This window comes from Ctenopharyngodon idella, chromosome 18 (genome assembly GCF_019924925.1).
Source record: "Ctenopharyngodon idella isolate HZGC_01 chromosome 18, HZGC01, whole genome shotgun sequence".
Classification (NCBI taxonomy): Eukaryota; Metazoa; Chordata; class Actinopteri; order Cypriniformes; family Xenocyprididae; genus Ctenopharyngodon; species Ctenopharyngodon idella.
The window spans coordinates 18,134,034-18,153,855 of record NC_067237.1 but is presented as its reverse complement, the minus strand read 5'-3'; the positions used below and the strand labels follow the sequence as shown (position 1 = coordinate 18,153,855).

At 36.3% G+C, this 19,822-nt stretch overlaps 2 protein-coding genes and 1 long non-coding RNA gene across 3 annotated transcripts; 2 read left to right on the top strand and 1 right to left on the bottom strand.

The window, feature by feature from the left end:
* Positions 1–618: 618 nt before the first annotated feature.
* Positions 619–10,665, top strand: nucb2b (nucleobindin 2b). The gene is made up of 13 exons (XM_051871329.1): positions 619–782; positions 2,894–3,019; positions 3,346–3,453; positions 3,543–3,675; positions 3,919–4,022; positions 5,683–5,868; positions 7,068–7,158; positions 7,238–7,296; positions 7,404–7,496; positions 7,591–7,680; positions 8,312–8,482; positions 9,652–9,712; positions 9,812–10,665. The coding sequence occupies exons 2-13, from the start codon at positions 2,894–2,896 to the stop codon at positions 9,901–9,903; spliced, it is 1,314 nt and encodes a 437-aa protein (XP_051727289.1). The 5' UTR covers positions 619–782; the 3' UTR covers positions 9,904–10,665.
* On the bottom strand, positions 10,650–19,116 carry si:dkey-10o6.2 (uncharacterized protein LOC100124608 homolog). Its single transcript, XM_051871332.1, is given in 7 exon segments — positions 10,650–10,847; positions 11,870–11,980; positions 12,068–12,213; positions 12,300–12,453; positions 12,929–12,995; positions 13,087–13,211; positions 18,871–19,116. Coding segments are annotated over 7 exon segments (903 nt in total). The 5' UTR covers positions 18,979–19,116; the 3' UTR covers positions 10,650–10,655.
* LOC127500269 (uncharacterized) lies at positions 14,696–16,969 on the top strand. The gene is made up of 2 exons (XR_007926291.1): positions 14,696–14,863; positions 15,854–16,969. It is a non-coding gene; the product is annotated as an uncharacterized LOC127500269 (long non-coding RNA).
* Positions 19,117–19,822: the final 706 nt, after the last annotated feature.

The following is a 19,822-nucleotide window of genomic DNA, read 5'->3' as shown; positions in this document are numbered from 1 at the left end:
TTGTCTAGTTTTTGGGAAATATACAGACATTTAACAGACTCAGAGAGGAAAGATAATGAGGGAATGGACAAAATGTCTGAGGAAAAATATTGAAAAGAAGGCCTTCAAATACTCAAGTGAGCAGGATTTTTTTAAATGGTATCAACTAACCGTCAAGTGTCATATTACTTGACACATAGAGATACAAACTGTAAAATAAAAAACAATTTTGAATTGTTTTATTTGAGCCCTATGAGCCCAATTAATTTCTGAGGTAAGTTACAAGTACGTTATGTTCCTAACTATTTGATTGTTTACGCTAAACCAAAGAGTGCCTGTGTATATTTGTTCCGTCTGTGATGTAGCATCATAACCCACCTTAACAAACACAACCAAGATAACAGTTGAGTCACAACAGTCGTTGTAATGGTTGTGTCGTTTTGCCAAAAGAAGCGTGAATGACACTCAGCTGCGTAAACGGTGGACTAGTGAACGCCACGTACCTCTTCTAACAAGTGTACTTGAAATGTTACCATGGAAATTTTTGACAGACAGATTACATGTCCAATAGCAGACCAGCGCTCAAAACTCAAAGGAAAAGCGCGACGGTTTCTCCAATCACGAGAGCGAGGGGCGTGGCTCTCTCGCAGAAGGCGGGGTTTACATTAAGGAACTGCGTTTAGGACACATCAGGTAAAACAAGCTGAAATTAATGAACTGTCAGGGCGGTTAGCTGAAGGCTTGATCCAGGCGAAGACAGCTACATTGAGTTTGCGAAAACTACTCTCAGGGGATCTTTTAGGGTAGGTGCTCACCTGTTGCGTCTTACAATGTCAGCTGCTGTATGCTGTTACCACTGATGCTTAAAGACATATGGTGGAGTAATATAGTTTTGTGGTCAAAGACATTAGTACCTAATGATTGCCGATATGATTTCAGTCTGAACACATAGTTTGGATTTATTTGCTCGTGATTATTGAAAATGATGTCTTGCCTGTTACAGGGAATGACAGGGCTTATCTTACACGTGCTAGTGACGTCACGCTGTGGTTGTAGGGAGTTGTTTGAAAACACACTTATAGCCGTAATGATAGTGATTTAGTGTGTATATAATTGTTCACTTTAGTAATGATGATTGGCCGTTAGTGATGACACCTGCTGTTAATGTGGGTGAGACTCATTTATTTATTTATGTCTGGAACATTAATACAAATTGAATTGTATTTTGTTATATTTGTTTTTGTACATGATACCATTGATTCTAAAAGTACAATTGCTTTTGTTTATACAACTAATTATTTTACTTGGAAAATATCATATTCATGTAAAGAAATGGGCTAAAGCTTAGCCAAATTGTGGACATTTTATAAAATAAATTAAACGATATGGTGCTACTTTACACAATATTATAAAAAAAAAAAAGGCTTATGTCATTTTAATTTGGTTGATTAATTGTTTTACAATTTTACAATATTTTTTCTTTGTTTATGCACGTTTTTTTTTTTGTATATTTTATATTTTTTATATTTTGATATTTGTTGTGAGATGTATATGTTTGTACTAATTTTGTACATAATTGCATAATAATAATAAAATATTATTTCTAATTTTTAATTTTATTTATATATAAATAAAATATAAAAATATAAAATATATATATAAAATTTTAAAAATATATATATTTTTATCTGTGTGTGTGTGTGTGTGTATGTATATGTATATATATATATATATATATATATATATATATATATATATATATATTATACTACCATTCAAAAGTTTATAAAAATGTTAAAAATATATATATTCTTATCTGTATATATATATATATATATATATATATATATATATATATATATATATAATTATACTACCATTCAAAAGTTTGGGATCTGTAAGATTTTTAATGTTTTTAAAAGAAGTTTCGTCTGCTCACCAAGACTGCATTTATTTAATTAAAAATACAGTAAAAACAGTAATATTGTGAAATCTTAATACAAATTGTATTGTGAATATATTTTACAATGCAATTTATTCCTGTGATCAAAGCTGAATTTTCAGCATCATTACTCCAGTCTTCAGTGTCACATGATCCTTCAGAAATCATTCTAATAGGCTGATTTGCTGCTCAAGAAACATTTATGATTATTATCAGTGTTGAAAACGGTTGTGTACTTTTTTTCAGGATCCCTTGATGAATAGAAAGTTCAATAGAACAGCATTTATCTGAAATACAAAGCTTTTCATTATACAAAAGTTTGGGGTCAGTAAGAATTTTTATTTTTATTTTTTTGAAAAGAAATTAAGGAAATTAATACTTTTATTCAGTATGTATGCATTAAATCAATTAAAAGTGACAGTAAAAACATTTATAATGTTACAAAAGATTATATTTCAAATAAACGCTGTTCTTTTGAACTTTCTATTCATCAAAGAATCCTGAAAAAATGTATATATTGTACACAAATATTTTGTACAATTGTACACAATAAATGTTTCTTGAGCAGTAAATCAGCGTATTAGAATGATTTCTGAAGGATCATGTGACACTGAAGACTGGAGTAATGATGCTGAACATTCAGTTATTTTAAATTGTATTAATATTTCACAATATTACTGTTTTTACTGTGTTTTTAATTAAATAAATGCAGCCTTGGTGAGCAGACGAAACTTCTTTAAAAACATTAAAAATCTTACAGATCCCAAACTTTTGAGTGGTAGTGTATATATTAATGTAAAAAATTCTGTATTTTTATCTATAGTTCTTGATAATTTGAGATATAATTTTATCATAAAATAATATACTAATAACTAACAATAAATAAAAAAATAATAATAACAATAAAGATAATTCATTCTACAATGTTATCAACATCAGAAATGACAGTGGTGATGTTCTTGTCTTTCACAGATGTGGGGACCGTCACACTGCTGTTTGATACTGTGTCTGTGGGCTGGTTTGGATGCACTGCCAGTTGCTGTAGATAAAACCAAAGTGAGCCCTTCAGTAGAGGAAATGCAGCCGCCTAAAAATGAAGTAAGTAATATGATTTATTACATTATTTATTATTATGACTTTATAAAGTTAACTTTATACTAGTATACAAGTCTTTATACCAATGTGAGACATTCAAGTCTAGTGTTAGAATGGGTGTGACGCTTCTCTCTGATATGCAGTTTGAAAACTTCAGACAGGTTTGGTAAGCATGCATTATATATAATGTGAGGAGTGTTCAACCTACACAGGCTGGCTTTATTGCTCAGTCCTTTTGCAAACATTCATTATCATGTAGATTTAAAAAGATTTAGTTCCCCTAGTCTCCTTTTTACTTCAATGTGTACATCTAATTTTAATTCATTTAGGACACTGGATTGCACTATGATCGATATCTCAGGGAGGTTATTGATTTCCTGGAAAAGGACCCACATTTCAGAGACAAACTTCATAACACAGACATGGAAGACATCAAGGTACTGCAGCACTTTATTTCCCAATTTTACTTTGCAGAGGTTAAATCAGATTATCTAAACACCTCTAATTCCTTATTTGGTGAAATCAGCAAGGGAAGCTGGCTAAAGAGTTGGACTTTGTCAGCCATCACGTGAGAACTAAACTTGATGAGCTGAAGAGGCAAGAAGTGAACAGACTGCGCACCCTAATCAAAGCCAAACAAGACATGACTGGAGATAAAGGTAGCACAAAGCACAACTGTTTTTGTTATTGCGTAGTAGCATATTGTGAAATGTCCTCCACCATCTCGTTTCTTTGTTTCATTTACGGCCGGCAGGCTCAGAGAGCACAGATATGGAAGGATAGTGTCTGAGAGTGTCATTCATCAAACTCTCCATATCACAGTTTACTTTATAAACCAGTAACTCTAGCCTGCTGCAAAGACAAGAAACATGAAAAATGAGATGCTTTCAATTTCCCTCAAGGTATGGCAATGGACCACCAAGTCCTTCTGAAACAGTTTGAGCATCTGAATCACATGAATCCACACACATTTGAGGTGGAAGACTTGGATCGCCTCATTAAATCGGTAGGGTCTAAATCTGACTTCCTGTTGGTTTCATTCTACACTCACTAATAAATGTTGTCACACATTTGTGCTTGGGGCATAAAAGTACATTTTTGGCAGGTGAAAATTTACTGGTTATAAATATTTACTACCAGATTATATATTTAAAAATAAAATATTTTCCCGAAGTCAAAGGGATTTTATTGATTTAGCTGTTTCTCCTTCCGTATTTGTGACAAAAAATGCAGGTAATTTATCGCAAACAGCATCATACGAGAAGAGCCAGTCTCTATCTCTCTGTGAAACTGCACTTGTCACAGAAATCTTTTAATATTATTCCTGTAGCTCAAACAGTACAGCATGATGCTAGCAACACCAAGCTTATGGGTTCGAATCTCATGGAATGCATAAACTGTATATAACATGTACACCCTGAATGCATTGTAAGTTGCTTTGGATATGAAAATGTACATTTTCACTTTGGTGGCTTAAAGGATTACTTTTCTTCAGAATTAAAATTTCCTGAAAGTTTACTCACCCCCATGTCATCCAAGATGTTTATGTCTTTCCTTCTTCAGTCGAAATGAAATTAAGGTTTTTGAGGAAAACATTCCAGGATTTTTCTCCATATAGTGGACTTCTACGGATCCAAATTGCAGTTTCAGTGCAGCTTCAAAGGACTCTACATGATCCCAGATGAGGGATAAGGGTCTTCTCTAGCGAAACGATCAGTCATTTTCTAAAAAAATAAAATAAAAATGTATATACTTTTTAACCACAAATGCTCGTCTTGCACTGCTCTGCAACGTGTCACACATTACGTAATCATGTTGGAAAGGTCACGCGTGACGTAGGAGGAAGTACCAATCCAGCGAACGTGCAAAGACCAGTCAAACACCCTTTACAAAAAAAGGTAAAACAACAATTTCTAATGATTTTGAAGTTGGAGGAGAAAAAGAGATGGGAGTTTTTCACCCTATCGCGGTACTTCCGCCTACGTCATGCGTGACCTTTCCAACGTGATAATGTAATTCGAGGCGCATCGCAGAGCAGTGCAAAACGAGAATTTGTGGTTAAATAGAATATACATTTTTATTTTTTTTAGAAAATGGTTGATCGTTTTACTAGATAAGACTCTTATTCCTGGTCTGGGATCATGTAGAGCTCTTTGAAGCTGCACTGAAACTGACATTTGGACCTTCAACCCGTTGAACCCCAGTGAAGTCCACTATATGGAGAAAAATCCTGGAATGTTTTCCTCAAAAACCATAATTTCTTTTTGACTGAAGAAAGACAGACATAAACATCTTGGATGACATGGGGGTGAGTAAATTATCAGGAAATTTTAATTCTGAAGTAAACTAATTTTTTAATGTGTCCAAGATTAATTTCTGATGATAAATAAAAAGGAAAAAGTTGTAAAGAAGACTTGTAACAAGACTCTTTTGATGTCTGAATTGCGCACATCACTTCTTCAGCTAGGGTCAGGCAATAATTCTTACATTTCAGCTCCAATCATACAATGTTACAGGTGCTAATAAAGTTACTAGTCAAGTAGCAAGTTTTATTTGCCAAGTGCAATTCAAATGCCGATTTTGGATGGAGATTTACACAGTGAGCTGTTGGTCTCCACATCACACGTTTACATGTTCCTTTCTACTTGTTTCCTTTTTTTGTTAAGGCCACTAATGACCTGGAAAACTTTGACAAGGACCGACACGAAGAGTTCAAGAAGTACGAGATGATGAAGGAACTCGATCGGAGGGAACATCTTAAGAAGCTGGATGAGGAAACACGCAAAAAAGAGGAGGAACAATATGAAGAGATGAAGAAGAAACATGCAGACCATCCCAAAATCAATCACCCTGTAAGCTAAAGACACACTCCTTGAGCTACTATTATAATCAAATGAGCTAGTTTGTGATATTGCTTAATTAGAAAACTTAATTCTATTATAATTGTTTAATTCTATTATAAATGGACGCATTTTCACTAGTGGTTCAAATGTTTGGAACCCTCTCTATGTTTGATGATGTTTAAAGTTGTATAAAATGGAAATTCACCCAATCTATTTTCTAAATGCGTGTTATTGATTTTATAGAGTGCTGCACGGACGATGTATTTTTGTAGGCCAAAACCCAGAAACGAGTTAGTGTTTTAGCACTATGCTTGAAATAATGTCTGTGGTGAACTCCAGATATTTTCACGTTTTATTCTACAATGAAAAATACATCAGTAATATCCACTTTTACGTGTGGAAGTTGCTAACATGTGACTAAATGGGACTACAGAGGTTGTCGGCCATCAGCCGAACAGATAAACTCATCTACTCCGCTTTCATAGCCTCGTTATGTTTATAATCACTCTTGCAAACTATTATAACTCTATAATATAATGTTTAAAACACTATTATATAATGTTTTAAACAAAGACTGAAATAGTTGTCGGAAGCTTAGTGATGGTGACGTTGAAGTCATGTGTAGTTCGTTTATAGCCTACGTTTAGCTTTTGACTTCTGCCGATTGTATTTACACTTCAAAATTCATAAAAGTTATGTTCATTTGTGAAGATTTTCATGTAAGAATCATAAGCTTTTGTTAGTCACAGACCTTATTTTCTGCAATAATCCAAAAGCCAATGGAGAAATCCTATTGAGTTTTGTCGAGGGAACCAGGGTGATGCTAACTTGGGTTGACCTACAAAAATCTGGCATCGCCGCACCACTCTATTGTGAACGATTCAATCATTTTTTCACACTTTTTGTTTTCTAACTTGTCATTTTTAATCAAAATGTGACGTATGCAGGACTTCTCCAATCATTTTGTCCGCATAAACCCCTCCTTTCCTACAATCGGCTGCAAGTTTGCGTTCCCTGTTTTTCTTTTCGATAATACGTTTCACTTCGTCACAATATGAAAGAAAAGATCTGTTGCGTTGTGTTAGTATGTTTCTGTTACATTTCATTTTTAAATGCTGGATAGTTAAAGGTTTTAAGTAAATAGCATTTTAATCATAAAATCTAACATTAAAATATGTCATTGTTGAGGATTTGGTCTGTATAAATAGGGTAGTCAAGACCAGTTGAAAGAGGTCTGGCAGGAAGCCGATGGTTTGGATCCCAATGAATTTGACCCGAAGACGTTCTTCAAACTACATGGTGAGATCACTGAGCCTCTCCATTCTGAACACAGTAGATTATACCACATCACGACTCTGACATCTGTTTGCTCTCGCAGACACTAATGGAGATGGCTACTTTGATGAGCAAGAGCTCGAGGCGCTGTTTACCAAAGAGGTTCCACTTAATAACCTTTCCATTCAGAGCTATCACAATGGTGAATCTTTGAGAATGACGTGGCTTTATGGGGTGCTAAATCTGATGTTTGTCTCCACCATGTTCAGCTAGAGAAGATCTATGATCCCACACGTGAAGAGGATGATATGCTGGAAATGGAGGAGGACAGACTTCGTATGAGAGAGCATGTGATGAATGAGGTGGGAGCATCATAGCAGGGGAATGGATTCGCTAATGATATTATTTCAAAGATGTTTCACTTGTAATTATTTTTTATGTATTGTCTGTTTATAGATTGACACTAACAGAGACAGGCTTGTTTCACTAGACGAATTTATTACTGCCACAGATAAGAAAGAATTTGTAGAGCCAGATGGATGGGAGGTAATTCTTTAAACATTTTTAGTCAATATGAAATTAAAATCGACCCTATTTGTGAAATGCATTTCATGATCTAAAATGTTTGAAAGTTTGGGTCAGTAATTTTTTTTTTTTTTTTTAAGAAATTAATACTTTTATTCAACAAGGACATACATTTATTAAAGACATTTATAATGTTACTATCTCTTATCTTTCTTTATATTTCTTTATAATGACTTCTATCTCATACAAATGTTCTTTTGAACTTTCTATTCAATAAAGAATCCTGAAAAAAATGTATTATTGTTTTAATAAAAAAAAATTAAGCAGCACAGCTGCTTTCAAAATTGATAATAAATAGGACTGTTTCATATTAACATATTAGATTGATTTCTGAAGGATTGTAACAAGGCCTGAAAATTCGGTTTTGCCATCACAGGAATAAATTACATTTTAAAATACAATACAATAGAAAGCAGTTATTTTGAATAATAATACTATTTCACAATATTACCATTTTAACTGTAGTTTTGAGCAAATAAATGCAGCCTTGGTGAGCATAAAACATTAAAAAATCTTACCGACCCCAAACTTTTGAGCGGTAGTGTAAAATTGTCTTCTTTACATAAATGTCTTTTGTCTTCTTCCTCTTGAGACTGTAGACCAGAATCCAATCTACACTGAAGAAGAGTTGAAAGAGTTTGAGGAGCATCTCGCTCGAGAGGAGCACGACCTGAACCTGAAGACAAATGACTTGCTGAAACAGCGGGAGGAGCTGGAGAGACAACAGGAACAGCTTAACGCCCAGAAAATGGAACTACAGCGGGTAGGAGATCAACAGAAACTAGAAAAGACTAACTTGCACACAGACACTGAGTGAGAGATACACAAGTTCCCACAGTCCTGGGTAAACCTTGTGAAAAGTGTGATTTCCAGGCCTGGAAAAGTCAGAAGGGGATTTCGCACTGGGTAATTATATTTTCCTGGTTGTATTTGCACCACCAGTAGGAACTCTGCCATGACTTTAGCCTGCCGACAGCGACGTCATTTAAGCATGGCATTCGTGCGCTCGTGAGTTCGAGTCATGTAAGTGGTTAAATATACTTTCACCTCGGCTCAGAATGCTTTTATGACGTGAGATTAATGTAAACACAGCCCACTGCAGACACCCTTGTTATTCGCTTCAACCTTTTCAAACTTTATGAATGATTATTTTAGGTTTAAGTGGTGTGTGTAAAGGAACCAGAAGCAAGCAGAGTAACGTTACATGTGTTTCTAAAGCACGTAGTGCCATCTGCTGTTAAAAACTAAGCTCAGAATCGATTCGAGAGAGAGTTGCGATACATTCAGAAAATATCAGAATCGTTCCAGATTCATTGTATTGTGAATTGATAATCTATGTATTGTCCCAGCCCTATTATCAACTACATCTACACACTTTGTGTGCGTTTTGGCCTTTCATTTACACAATAACAGCGTTTTGGGGGCCTGAAAATGCTAACTTTTGAAAACGATACCGTTATCATCCCTACAAAAAAACGGTAAAGTCACGCATATGTGTATTACATGTTCAGTCTATAGTCATATAATGTTTACAAAGTGACATTGCCATCTAGTGGCCTGGCATGCATAATACAGCATTTTTAGACGTTTTTGCGGATCTGTGTGAACAGGGATCATTTTGACAACATTGTCATCTGTACACTTTCAAAAACGCAAAGGAAAAACTTCTGTTTTTAATTACAATGTTGTCATGTAAACGTAGCTTTAGTGATGTTGTTGCTATCTGATAAGAGTAAATCTCAACTTTTGAGTGTCTATGATCAGTTGTTGCACTGCATTTATCTTATTCTGATATTCTTGTAACTAAACTATTCCCTTTTTAAAACATAATGGAAATGTCTTTAAGCTAGTACTGCCTCATCGCAAAACTTTCTAACATATTAACCTCATTCTATTGATTATTCGCCTATTCAACCTGTTTGTTTTCTTTAGGCAGTAGAGCACATGGAGCAGTTGAAAACACAGAAAACAGAGCCTCTAGTGCAGGCCAAAGGTTGGTGCAGTTCTTTTAAATTTTGGGGGTCTAAGGCATATGCCCTGTCATATGGAACAAATTATTGATTTTCTATCATAATTGTTCTTTGTTTTTTAGCAAATGCAGTACCTTCCGCTGTGGAGATACTACCTGGGGACACTCGGCCGATGTCACAAGGTCACCAGCAAGATCTTCCTGCACATTCTTAGCAGCTCAAGCTCTTCTCAGTGTCTGTATTGTGTATGTCTGTTGTATTTAATGTCAAATATTTTCATCCTCACTTTCAAAAGAACCATTTACTGTCTCTTAGCAAAGACCTTGGCATTCCTTATTGTCAAACACAAAACAATATTCACCAAACTTTAGCTATGGTATCCCAAAGTATGTAATTAGTTAACTATTCCCACTTTTGTCTACATTCTCTTAGCAAATGTGCAGATAGTTTGTGAGGACAGGGATTGTACTTGAAACTTTTGTTTAGAGAAGTTAATTGTTTTTCTGTATTTTTATTTTTTGTCTGATTTGCACAGACATGGTCATATTTAGTCATATTAAATGCTCAGCATTCCTACTGTACTGCACTTCCAGTACTAAAAATATAGGTGTAAAATTAAGTTGCAGATTAATATCCAACACAGGATAACAATAACAACATCACCACATATTTAAAAAACAAAATCTGGCCTGTATTTAATTCAATGACAGGTATGTATATGTTTTTGCTTTAGCTTCAGTTCAAAGTCAATCTTAGATGTACATATTCTCTTAAAATTAGTATGAATTGCTACTGCAACACCAGTGATTTATTTCAAGCTGTTTAACATGCTTCTTTATAGTATGGAATTAAACCAGTATTCCACTATATAAAAAAGTATGCATTTATAAAAATGTCCAGAAATCCAGTGAATCATGTTGTTGTTGTTTTGTTTTTTGTTTTTTACATACAATTATAAAATTCCACTTAAACCAGATTCGTTTTTTTGCCGTAGGTATCATTAAACCTTGACGTAAAGTAATCAAGTGTCTTAATAGGAGGATATTTATTGAATCCAACGCAGCATTTAATGATGGACTCATCCTCTGGTTGTGCAAAGAAGGCCAAAGACTGACGTGTTCTGGAGTCACCTGCAGGGGGCAGCAAAACCCTGTGAACCTGAGGGTTTAATAAAAGAAGAGAATAACAGAAAAGAATTAAACAAACATTTGCCAGTGCAACAGAGTGTATTAGTGCCTGCTCAGTTTTTCAGTTGCGTTGGTTCCGGAATTATTTTTTCTATTTATTTTTCCAAATAGGGATTTTTAAGTCTTAGTTAAAACATTTTAAGCCATGAAACAAACCAACCAGCTACGAGCTGAATCACAGCATTACAAACTTTGATTTGAAGCAAAAAAGTATTAGTAGAAGTATTGTCCAAAAATTGGACAAAAAGACAAAGGTGCAAGACTATGTACTAAACGGTCATTGCTCCGTGGTTCAGTTCTGATGCTCACATACCCACTGTTGGTGCTTTCAGTGGTGGACAGGGGTCAGCATGGGCACCCTGACTGGTCTGCAGCTATGCAGCCCCATACGCAACAAACTGTGATGCACTGTGTATTCTGACACCTTTCTATCAGAACCAGCATTAACTTCTTGAGCAATTTGAGCTACAGTAGCTCATCTGTTGGATCGGACCACACGGGCCAGCCTTCAGTGAGCCTTGGCCACCCATGACCCTGTCACCGGTCATGGGGTCAAGGGGTGTCAGTTAATAATGTTAGGTACATTGTTATGGTTTGCAAGACATTTATGATTTTATTTCAAATGAATATTAAAATGTGAGGTTAACCTGATAAAGAAAATAACATTTGGTTGGCCAGAAAAGCCATTTTTAAATTATGAATTGAATATATATTGCTTCATGGGAGCGTAACCTTCTGTAGAGCATCATGGGTAATGTAGTTTTTTACCAAGAATTCCACTGTTAAACACAGTTATTTTAAAAATAAGAAATAGAGTGAATAAAGTAAAGATGGCTTCCATGAACAACTTCAGAGCTCACAACAGGTCTTGTCTTTAAAGGTTTATTGGTTATCATCAAAAATCTATTTCCCTATGGAGAAAATGAATGGAGTTTTACTTCCGGAACCTGTGGCACTATTAAATGAAATGCCATATTAAGTAAAGAAACTTACCACAGACACATACACATCGCTGGTCCACCTTTGCATCAGGTCTGCTGTGTTAACTAGAACTGTTCCAGGAATACATGGAGCTGAAACGAATTCACCAGCCCGGTTCTGAACCTGGAAAACCAAACATACTGTCACATGCATACTAAATGATAAAGGACCACATTAAACACTTTCCTTTTGTCCTATATTGATATTCACCTGCAGTCCATCCTCAGTGCTTTGGAAGAGCAGAGTGATGCTACCATAATCAGAGTGTTCACCACAGCGCACCTGATTTTCCTTCACATGTGTGCTGTCCACCGGAGGATACTAGAGACTCCGTAGTGTGGTTCCATTCCCAAAACCTTAAAACAAACCACATCATGAAGGTCTTGCAGGCCTCCCAGCCGTTGACTCACTGGGATGAAGAAGTGCATATAATTGTACGTACTTCCAATATGCTTATGTTCGTTGACAAAGACTTCAGAGTCCAGGCCCAAACCAATAGCCATCAGTCGGAGCACTCTGAGAGCGAGTTCCTTACAGCGCAGGAAAAATGATACCTTGGCATCTCGAAAATCACCTACTTCTTCTGAAGGCCAATTCTGAGCGCATTGAGAGTGGAGGAATATAAAGTTTACAATCACAGATGTTATAGGGTTACATTAAGTTTCTTAATGTTAAAGCTAAATACATTTTTTCCTCCCATTTCATGTATTTATTTATTTATTTATTTTACTATCATGCTGTCTATTTAGAGGCTCCTTATGAAACAAACATAGAAAAACCACGGCTGCATCTGAAATTGCATACTCTGTCACAGCTCTAATTACGTAGAGGAGGGGCGGGACTATCAGACTCCGATGCTGAATGACAAAACCTTATAAAATTCTTACAAAAAAATACTTCAAATAAGTGCTTACATAAGTGATTTCGGATGTCTAAAGAAAACACAGCTTTTGTTGCACTTTTGACTCAGAAAATGTAGAATTATAACCCACTATTGTCAACATCATGCTATGGTTAAATCTTTGAGAGACAGAAAAGAGATGAGGGAGATGAGAAGAAATGGGTATTTACAATATCCTCTCTCAAAGATGTTGTATTAAACGCCTCCTTCAGATCACCGGGGCAACGAGGATTCAAACTGTGAAATGACAGGATTTAAAACCATTAAAATGTTTCTCCATCACTCGTGAGTTTTGCAGTAATGCTTCAGAATGCAGAGACTGACGTGCCTTTCAGTTTCTATCGAAACCCAGCCATGGTTTACATTACATGTGTAATTTCCCCTGCTGAAAGGCTTCTTCTTGTTTTCTGGCAAACAGAAGAACTTCTTCGAAACACTCATGACTTTTTCCACCTAAAACAGTGAACAGCGAAATAATAGACAGTCAGCTATTTCAACTATAGAACTTCTCTTAAGGCGGCCATACACTGTGCGATTTTTGCCCAATTTTGATCCAATTTCTGAGTCGTACGACCAATGTAGCAGCACCTAACCCTGGTTGTAAGCCTAAACTTCACATAAACTGTAAACTTGTCCCTCAAATCTGATTGGTTGATTGAAATGTTGTTCCAGGATCAACAAAGATGTGGTGATGCTCTATGAAATTATTGCAGGGTAAATCAGGGCCGGTGTTGTAGTGAATTCTGACCCCTGTCAGATTACTACCCCCTCTAGTATAGTTAAGTTTATATGGAGCAATTAATGGGACATGACAAAAAGAAGAGATGGGATGAAAAATAACAAGTCAATGTTTTAGCGTTCTCACTCAAAATGTTTGTGTTCCCTTGAGAAACTTTGCGTTTACTCGCAAAACCTTTTGTGTTTTTGTTTTTTTCTCGCAGAAACGCAAAACATTTGCGAGAGAATTCAAAAGCACTGACAAACAATTTTTCCAATTCTTTTCTCCGTCATTTCCCTTTAGTGGCTCCTCCAATCAGGTACTGGGGGGGGGGGGGTCCGGCGTCAATTCCCGCTGAATTCTGAGGAATTTGAAAACGAAAGTGAAAAAGAAAAGCGAGCGATTAAAAAGCGATCATAAATGCGTTAAGTGCACCCCTATTGCGCGTATTTGAAATACGATACGAATACGATGTGAACGGTCAAGTCGCAGCTCGAGTATCGACCTTACGTAAGCACTTTAACTAGTGATGGGACAGTTGATACCGGGGCTCCGATGCTTCGACGCAGTTTTCAAAGCACTGTTGTATCACACACTGTACCGAAGCTTGTATATTGAAATGACAATACCACGTGATTGATGACGCTTGTCATCAATCAGCTGATTTGAAAAAAAAAATGGCACTTCACCTGATGCATAAAAAGAAAATGCATTTAATCATGTTTTATTGCTGGGGTTTCAGAGACCCCGAACAGAACATAAGGGTTAAACGGCTCACCCAAAATATTTTTTCAATTATGATCACATCATTGTATATTTTATATTATTGATCAATATCAAAGTCCCTTTAAGACAAGTCATTTCACTCGGCGGCCATCTTTGGGCATGCAAGTGCAGCTCCTATCTTTTTGAATGGGGAAACATCAAATTCTCCAAAGCTGTTTGCCAAGCTTTCGATTAAATTTCATATTTGAAATCACCAATGAAATCTGACAACAACAGTCTCATAAATTTTGTTTCTAAACCTTTGAATCATGACAAAAAAAACTGTATTTTTCAGGCTGGATCGAGCTTATGCGCATGCGCGGTCCTAAATGCGCAGTCTCTTGCGTCTCATTTCGGAGGCGCGCGTCTGACTGTTTCTATAGGAACCGGAGCTAACGGCCGCTGCAATGACGCGATAAATTTACCCATCGGCGATTGGCTCTTATTAAGTAGGGATGGGCCAGAGCCGTTGAAAAACAGAGTTGCGACACTCCCATAGACCTCCATAGGAACTTTGGAATGCGGAAGTAACGCGTGTCGTGGAGCAGCCGATAGTTCCAAACACTGATAGTTCCAGCACTGAACCCCATTCATTTGCAGTGACTCTGAAGTTCGCTCGCTGGTAAGTTGATGAAATTACTGCATTTTTGACATTTGAACGCATTACCTGACCTCATGAATCTAGTCAATAGTTGTATTTTATGTAACCAGCTTTAGTTAATGTTTATTGGAAGATAATAACGTTTGTTAGACTCTAATTGCAGCTAGCTTAAGTGACCAACACTTCACTAACTTTAACTACCATAACCTGAAGTCAGTTGGGCTACATTCCTACGTACCTTTACAAGTTCGTTGTCAAACAACGTTTATCTTCGGTTATTAGATTTGTTGTTAATGTTAGCAACACTTAGTTGCCAGTTCATTAAAGTACCAGAGAATAACACCGTAAGAAGGCTGCATACACTTAGTGGCCACTATATTAGGAACACCTTTACAATCTAATGTAATTCAATACAACAGCTTTGCCAGGAATTCTACTTTAATGTGTATAATCAGCCAGAAATGTGTAAATTCAATACTGAGGTAATAGTTAAAGGTGATGTTGCTCTACATTGTGTTCAGATGGGTTTCTTATTTACACACATGAGGTGGCCAGAATATTAAACGCATCTGGATATGAAGCAACAAGTGCAAAAACACCCCCACAAACTATGACCTCAATGCTAAATCACCATTAAATTTACACCTCTATGACAGCATAAAAAAATTTATCTTTTCCCTTATTTGCATAACTTCTTGGATTAGCTAAATAATCACCCAGCTTCTTCCATAATGTTATTGTGTGGAAGAATAAATTGAATAACAATAGTGGTTTGTATATAGTTTTTTTTTTTTTTTTTTTTTTCTCATTTAATTTCAAAATCTGTACTAAAGTACAGAGCCAAAATAACAGAAATCATGACAAATGTCCAAATAGTTATGGACCTAACTGTAGGTGTGTGCTCTCACTTCTGTAATGTCAACCTCATGAAAATGTTTGGGAAAAGTGTATTTAATCTGTCCTTCAATGTATTAACCTTAATACTGTTTCCTCTTTCTTTACAACTCCCAGGTCTGTCCAGCAGCAACAGGCTTGACTCAACTCCAGACCCGGTCTCCTCTGGGCTCTGACACAGGCTGTTTCCACCTGAAGTTAACATGCATTTTGGTCGATCGAATCATAAGTGGACGACGGAGACACATACATGTTTACACCTGGTGTTTTAATCCATCTGTTTTGTCCTCTTTCAACCACTTCTGTCCTGATTTCTTTGAGGGGGTGGGTAAATGTATGGGTTTTTACAGATCTTTCAATCTAATGGACAAAATAAGCTTAAGCAGTTTACATATGAACACACCCAGAGATGACAGGAAAACATATTGAGAGCATCAGTGTTCGCTTCTGCTCTGACAGCCGTGAGACCAGCCGAATGCTGTGAGTGTGTGTTAGAAATCAGTAATGGTGAGAGAACATTGTGCTTGGTACGTTTTTCATCTTTGAACCAAACTTTGGTCTTCAGCCAACAAAGTTTAAATCCTGTCTGACTCGAGTGCTTCCCATAATGTTTACACATTAGGTCAGTAGATGGAGAGTAGAGTAAACATGAGCGTTTACACTACGAAAGCAGTCCGGTCGAATGCATTTGAGTCTACTTCTGGAAGTGGTCGAAAGTGGATAAACTTAAACCGTTTTAGACCCTGTTTACACCTGTATTTAATGTTGTCCACTTGTGATCCGATCAGCCAAAACGCATCTTAATACCAGGTGGAAACAGGCCCACAGTCTGCTTCTGGCAGTGGAATGCTCTCACCCAAAAATTCAAGTATATAGCATTACTATAGTGTGGAGTTTGAATGCTTTTGTTATCAATGTATGGATAAGCATTTGACTGATTCTCGATTCACCAGCAGGTCTCCAGATCATCCTACAGCTGCGCTGGAAGAATGTAATGGATATTGTGAACACTTATATTCCTTTTCTGGCCTGCTTTCTGCCATCTTTCTCTCCCTGTAGGAAGTCAAATGAGTTTCTTTGAAGACAGAACATTCAAGGAAAACTTACCTACCCTCTCCCTGGATATAATATATAATTAAATGTTTTGTTGAATGCAATTGTTTGCCTTGTATATTTTTCACTGTTGACCAAACTTCTTTCTTGACTTAAACTGAGCAGCTTCATTCATTGATATTCACTTGTTGTGCATGTTCATTTGAATGTATCTTAACATAACACAACATTAGGATGTTAGTAATTATGACCTTAGAAGCACGAGAAAAATATATACAGTACATGCGGTAAATGTATACCTTATGGGAGCAGCCCCCCTTCCCTCTAAAATTAAACAAAAAATTAATTCAATTCAAAGGGCTTTATTTGCATGAGATATAAAACATACATACAAATGGTTTAGCCTATAGGGAAGGTCAGGATGAAGAGGTACATTAGCCATACTGAAATGAATCCAGTTAACAGAAATGTTAATGTTATGGATCGTATTTAGGAACATTGTTAATTCACTAAGTAACCATCTCTCCAGTTACCTGTACATTTTAACAGACCACACTGTTAACGATAATGCCGTCTCTCTATCACTCTCCAGATACAATACGCTACTGTAAGTGTACACAATGTAGTAATCAATTTTATTCAATATTTAATCAATATTATGCGTTAATATTTACCGAAAAAAAAAAATGCTACAAATACAAGTAGTTGCTGTATTTTACGTTATGGGAGCAGCCCCTCTTCCCTTCAAAATTAAACACAAAAACTGATTAATGCTGTGTTTCCGCCACTCCCCAGGAAAAAAAGGCTATTACATGTATGTAATGTAAGTGTCAACGTAATAATCAATGTATATTATGCGTCAATATTTACCGATAATTGCTGCAAATATAGCTACAGCTGTCTGTCCCGCTTAAAACCCTTCAAACTGGTTGACAGCGCGGATTTGTTTGGAACTATTGAGAGCTACACGAACCACGTGACAGCGTGGCGGCGAGATCAAAGAGTGTCGCAACTCTCATATTTAACGGCTCTGGGATGGGCGATATCACTTATTTTGTTTTCGATACGATACCGATACTTTCAAGGCCAATATCGCCGATAACGATATCGATACAATATCTCTAATATGAATTTATAGATTTTAACATTCAATTATTGAATTAATAAGAGTAAAATGGGTTATGATACTTACTTAACATTATATTTGAAAGGCATTTTAACATTCATTATGCCTTAATTGCAGTTTATTAGGTTATATTTTTGTTTACACATAGTTAAAATGTTTACTTGGTAAACCAAATCTACAAATAAGCCTACTATATCCCACTGTAGTAATGGTTTATTTTCATAAGCTGCTAGTGACAGGCTGTTGCACCCATAAAATAAAACATTTGTATTCTGACAGAACATCAATATGAACTTTTATTTCTGACTTGCAGTATTTGCGTGTTCAGATGAGCAGGAAAACTTCTGCTACAAATTATTCGCTAACATAGGTTATTTGTCCAATTCAATGTATATTGTATGCATTAAATTTATTGTTAAATAAACAAAATAACTGGTAAAAAAAAAAACACACTTTAGTATCGATATTTTAATTTGAGTATCGATACTTTCAATACTCAACGTCAGTATCGATATATCGATACTTCATATCGATCTGCCCATCCCTATTATTAAGTAGGCGCGGACACGGACTTCACGGACTTCAGACGCTTTGTTTGGTCACGTGCTTTTTCAAACCGTAGATCTGCTCCGCGATGATTTTGATATGGTGGAGAAAACAAGTCAGACCACCAGATGTCGCTAATGTGCACACTGTGTTAAAAGCTTCGAGTAATGAACCACTTTTCGGCACAATTTAATGAAAGCCTCGGTTTCCCATCACTAACTTTAACCGTAAGCTTTTGTTTTACATCCCAAGCGATTTACTAGCACAGTGAGAGTTAGTATTTAACAAAAACATTGTATAAATCGCACAGTGTGCCGGCTTTAAGTATAAAAAAAAAGAAAAAGAAAAAAAGAAAATTACTAACCTCTTCCTGATTTATGCCCGTGTTTTTTAGATAAACAAATCCCACCTCGGTAAAGGCCCTTCTCAATTCTTCACTTAACTTTTCCAAGTCAGCTTCCGATACATTTTCCTTTCCCAGTTCGTAGACACTGAAATCCAACACAGGTATCGCCATACTTTCCCTTGAGACAACAAAACTTGTTTGAAAATCCTTTCGGATATCCGTCAAAAAATAAGCCAAGGACCTTTGCTTCTTTGATCAACACAGCAGTCCTTTAAAAATATAGCAGGGTTGCCAGGTTTTCAACAAAACCCGCCCAATTGCTCCTCAAAACTAGCCCAATCGCATTTCAGGGGGGTCCCGCGGGCATTTTCACGTGATGTTACGCAACTTCCGCTTTGATTTGAAGTGGGGTATTCTTAAATTAGGGTGACCAGAGGTCCCCGTTTTCCAAACACCCGACAGAATCAGCTACGGGAAATGGGTATAGTAGTATAATATTAAAAAATATAGTAACATATGGAAATAATGACCAAGGACGGAGATATTTGTTTAATTTTCTAAGGAGGACTGGAGTAAGTTAAAGTGAGACAGCAGATGGCAGTAATGCAACACTATGGATGCCAACTGCCGTAAAACTCCAACGAAGAAGAAGAAGAAGTCCCTGTTTTCCGGGGACAGTCTCGGTTTCTGGTTTTCTGTCCCCGGAAATGTTCCCGTTTTACAGATCGTTCAAAACAGCTCGCAAATACATTGCAAAAAACCCCGACCAACATCCATATACAGCAGCCTGTTGGTTTTCGAAGCAATACTGTAGTGATTATTATGTTCACCAACAGAGGGGGCTATCTACACTTGGTCGCGCGCGCGCCGCTGCTTTATCAAGAACGTAACCTGGACCAGAGCAGAGCGCCATTATCATCAATTGTCAAAAGAAACATCGTTATCGGTTGCAAGGTAGTAACATACTAACTATTCATGTTAAATTAAAGTAATACTGTTTATATGTGTTTTATAA

What these genes read in the sequence shown, in the direction of transcription:
- nucb2b (XM_051871329.1), top strand. Translation starts at nt 2,894, where the DNA reads ATGTGGGGACCGTCACACTGCTGTTTGATACTGTGTCTGTGGGCTGGT. An exon ending in GAGAGCATGTGATGAATGAG is followed by an intron (nt 7,497 to 7,590) that starts GTGGGAGCATCA and finishes GTCTGTTTATAG; the next exon opens with ATTGACACTAACAGAGACAG. An exon ending in AGAAAATGGAACTACAGCGG is followed by an intron (nt 8,483 to 9,651) that starts GTAGGAGATCAA and finishes TGTTTTCTTTAG; the next exon opens with GCAGTAGAGCACATGGAGCA.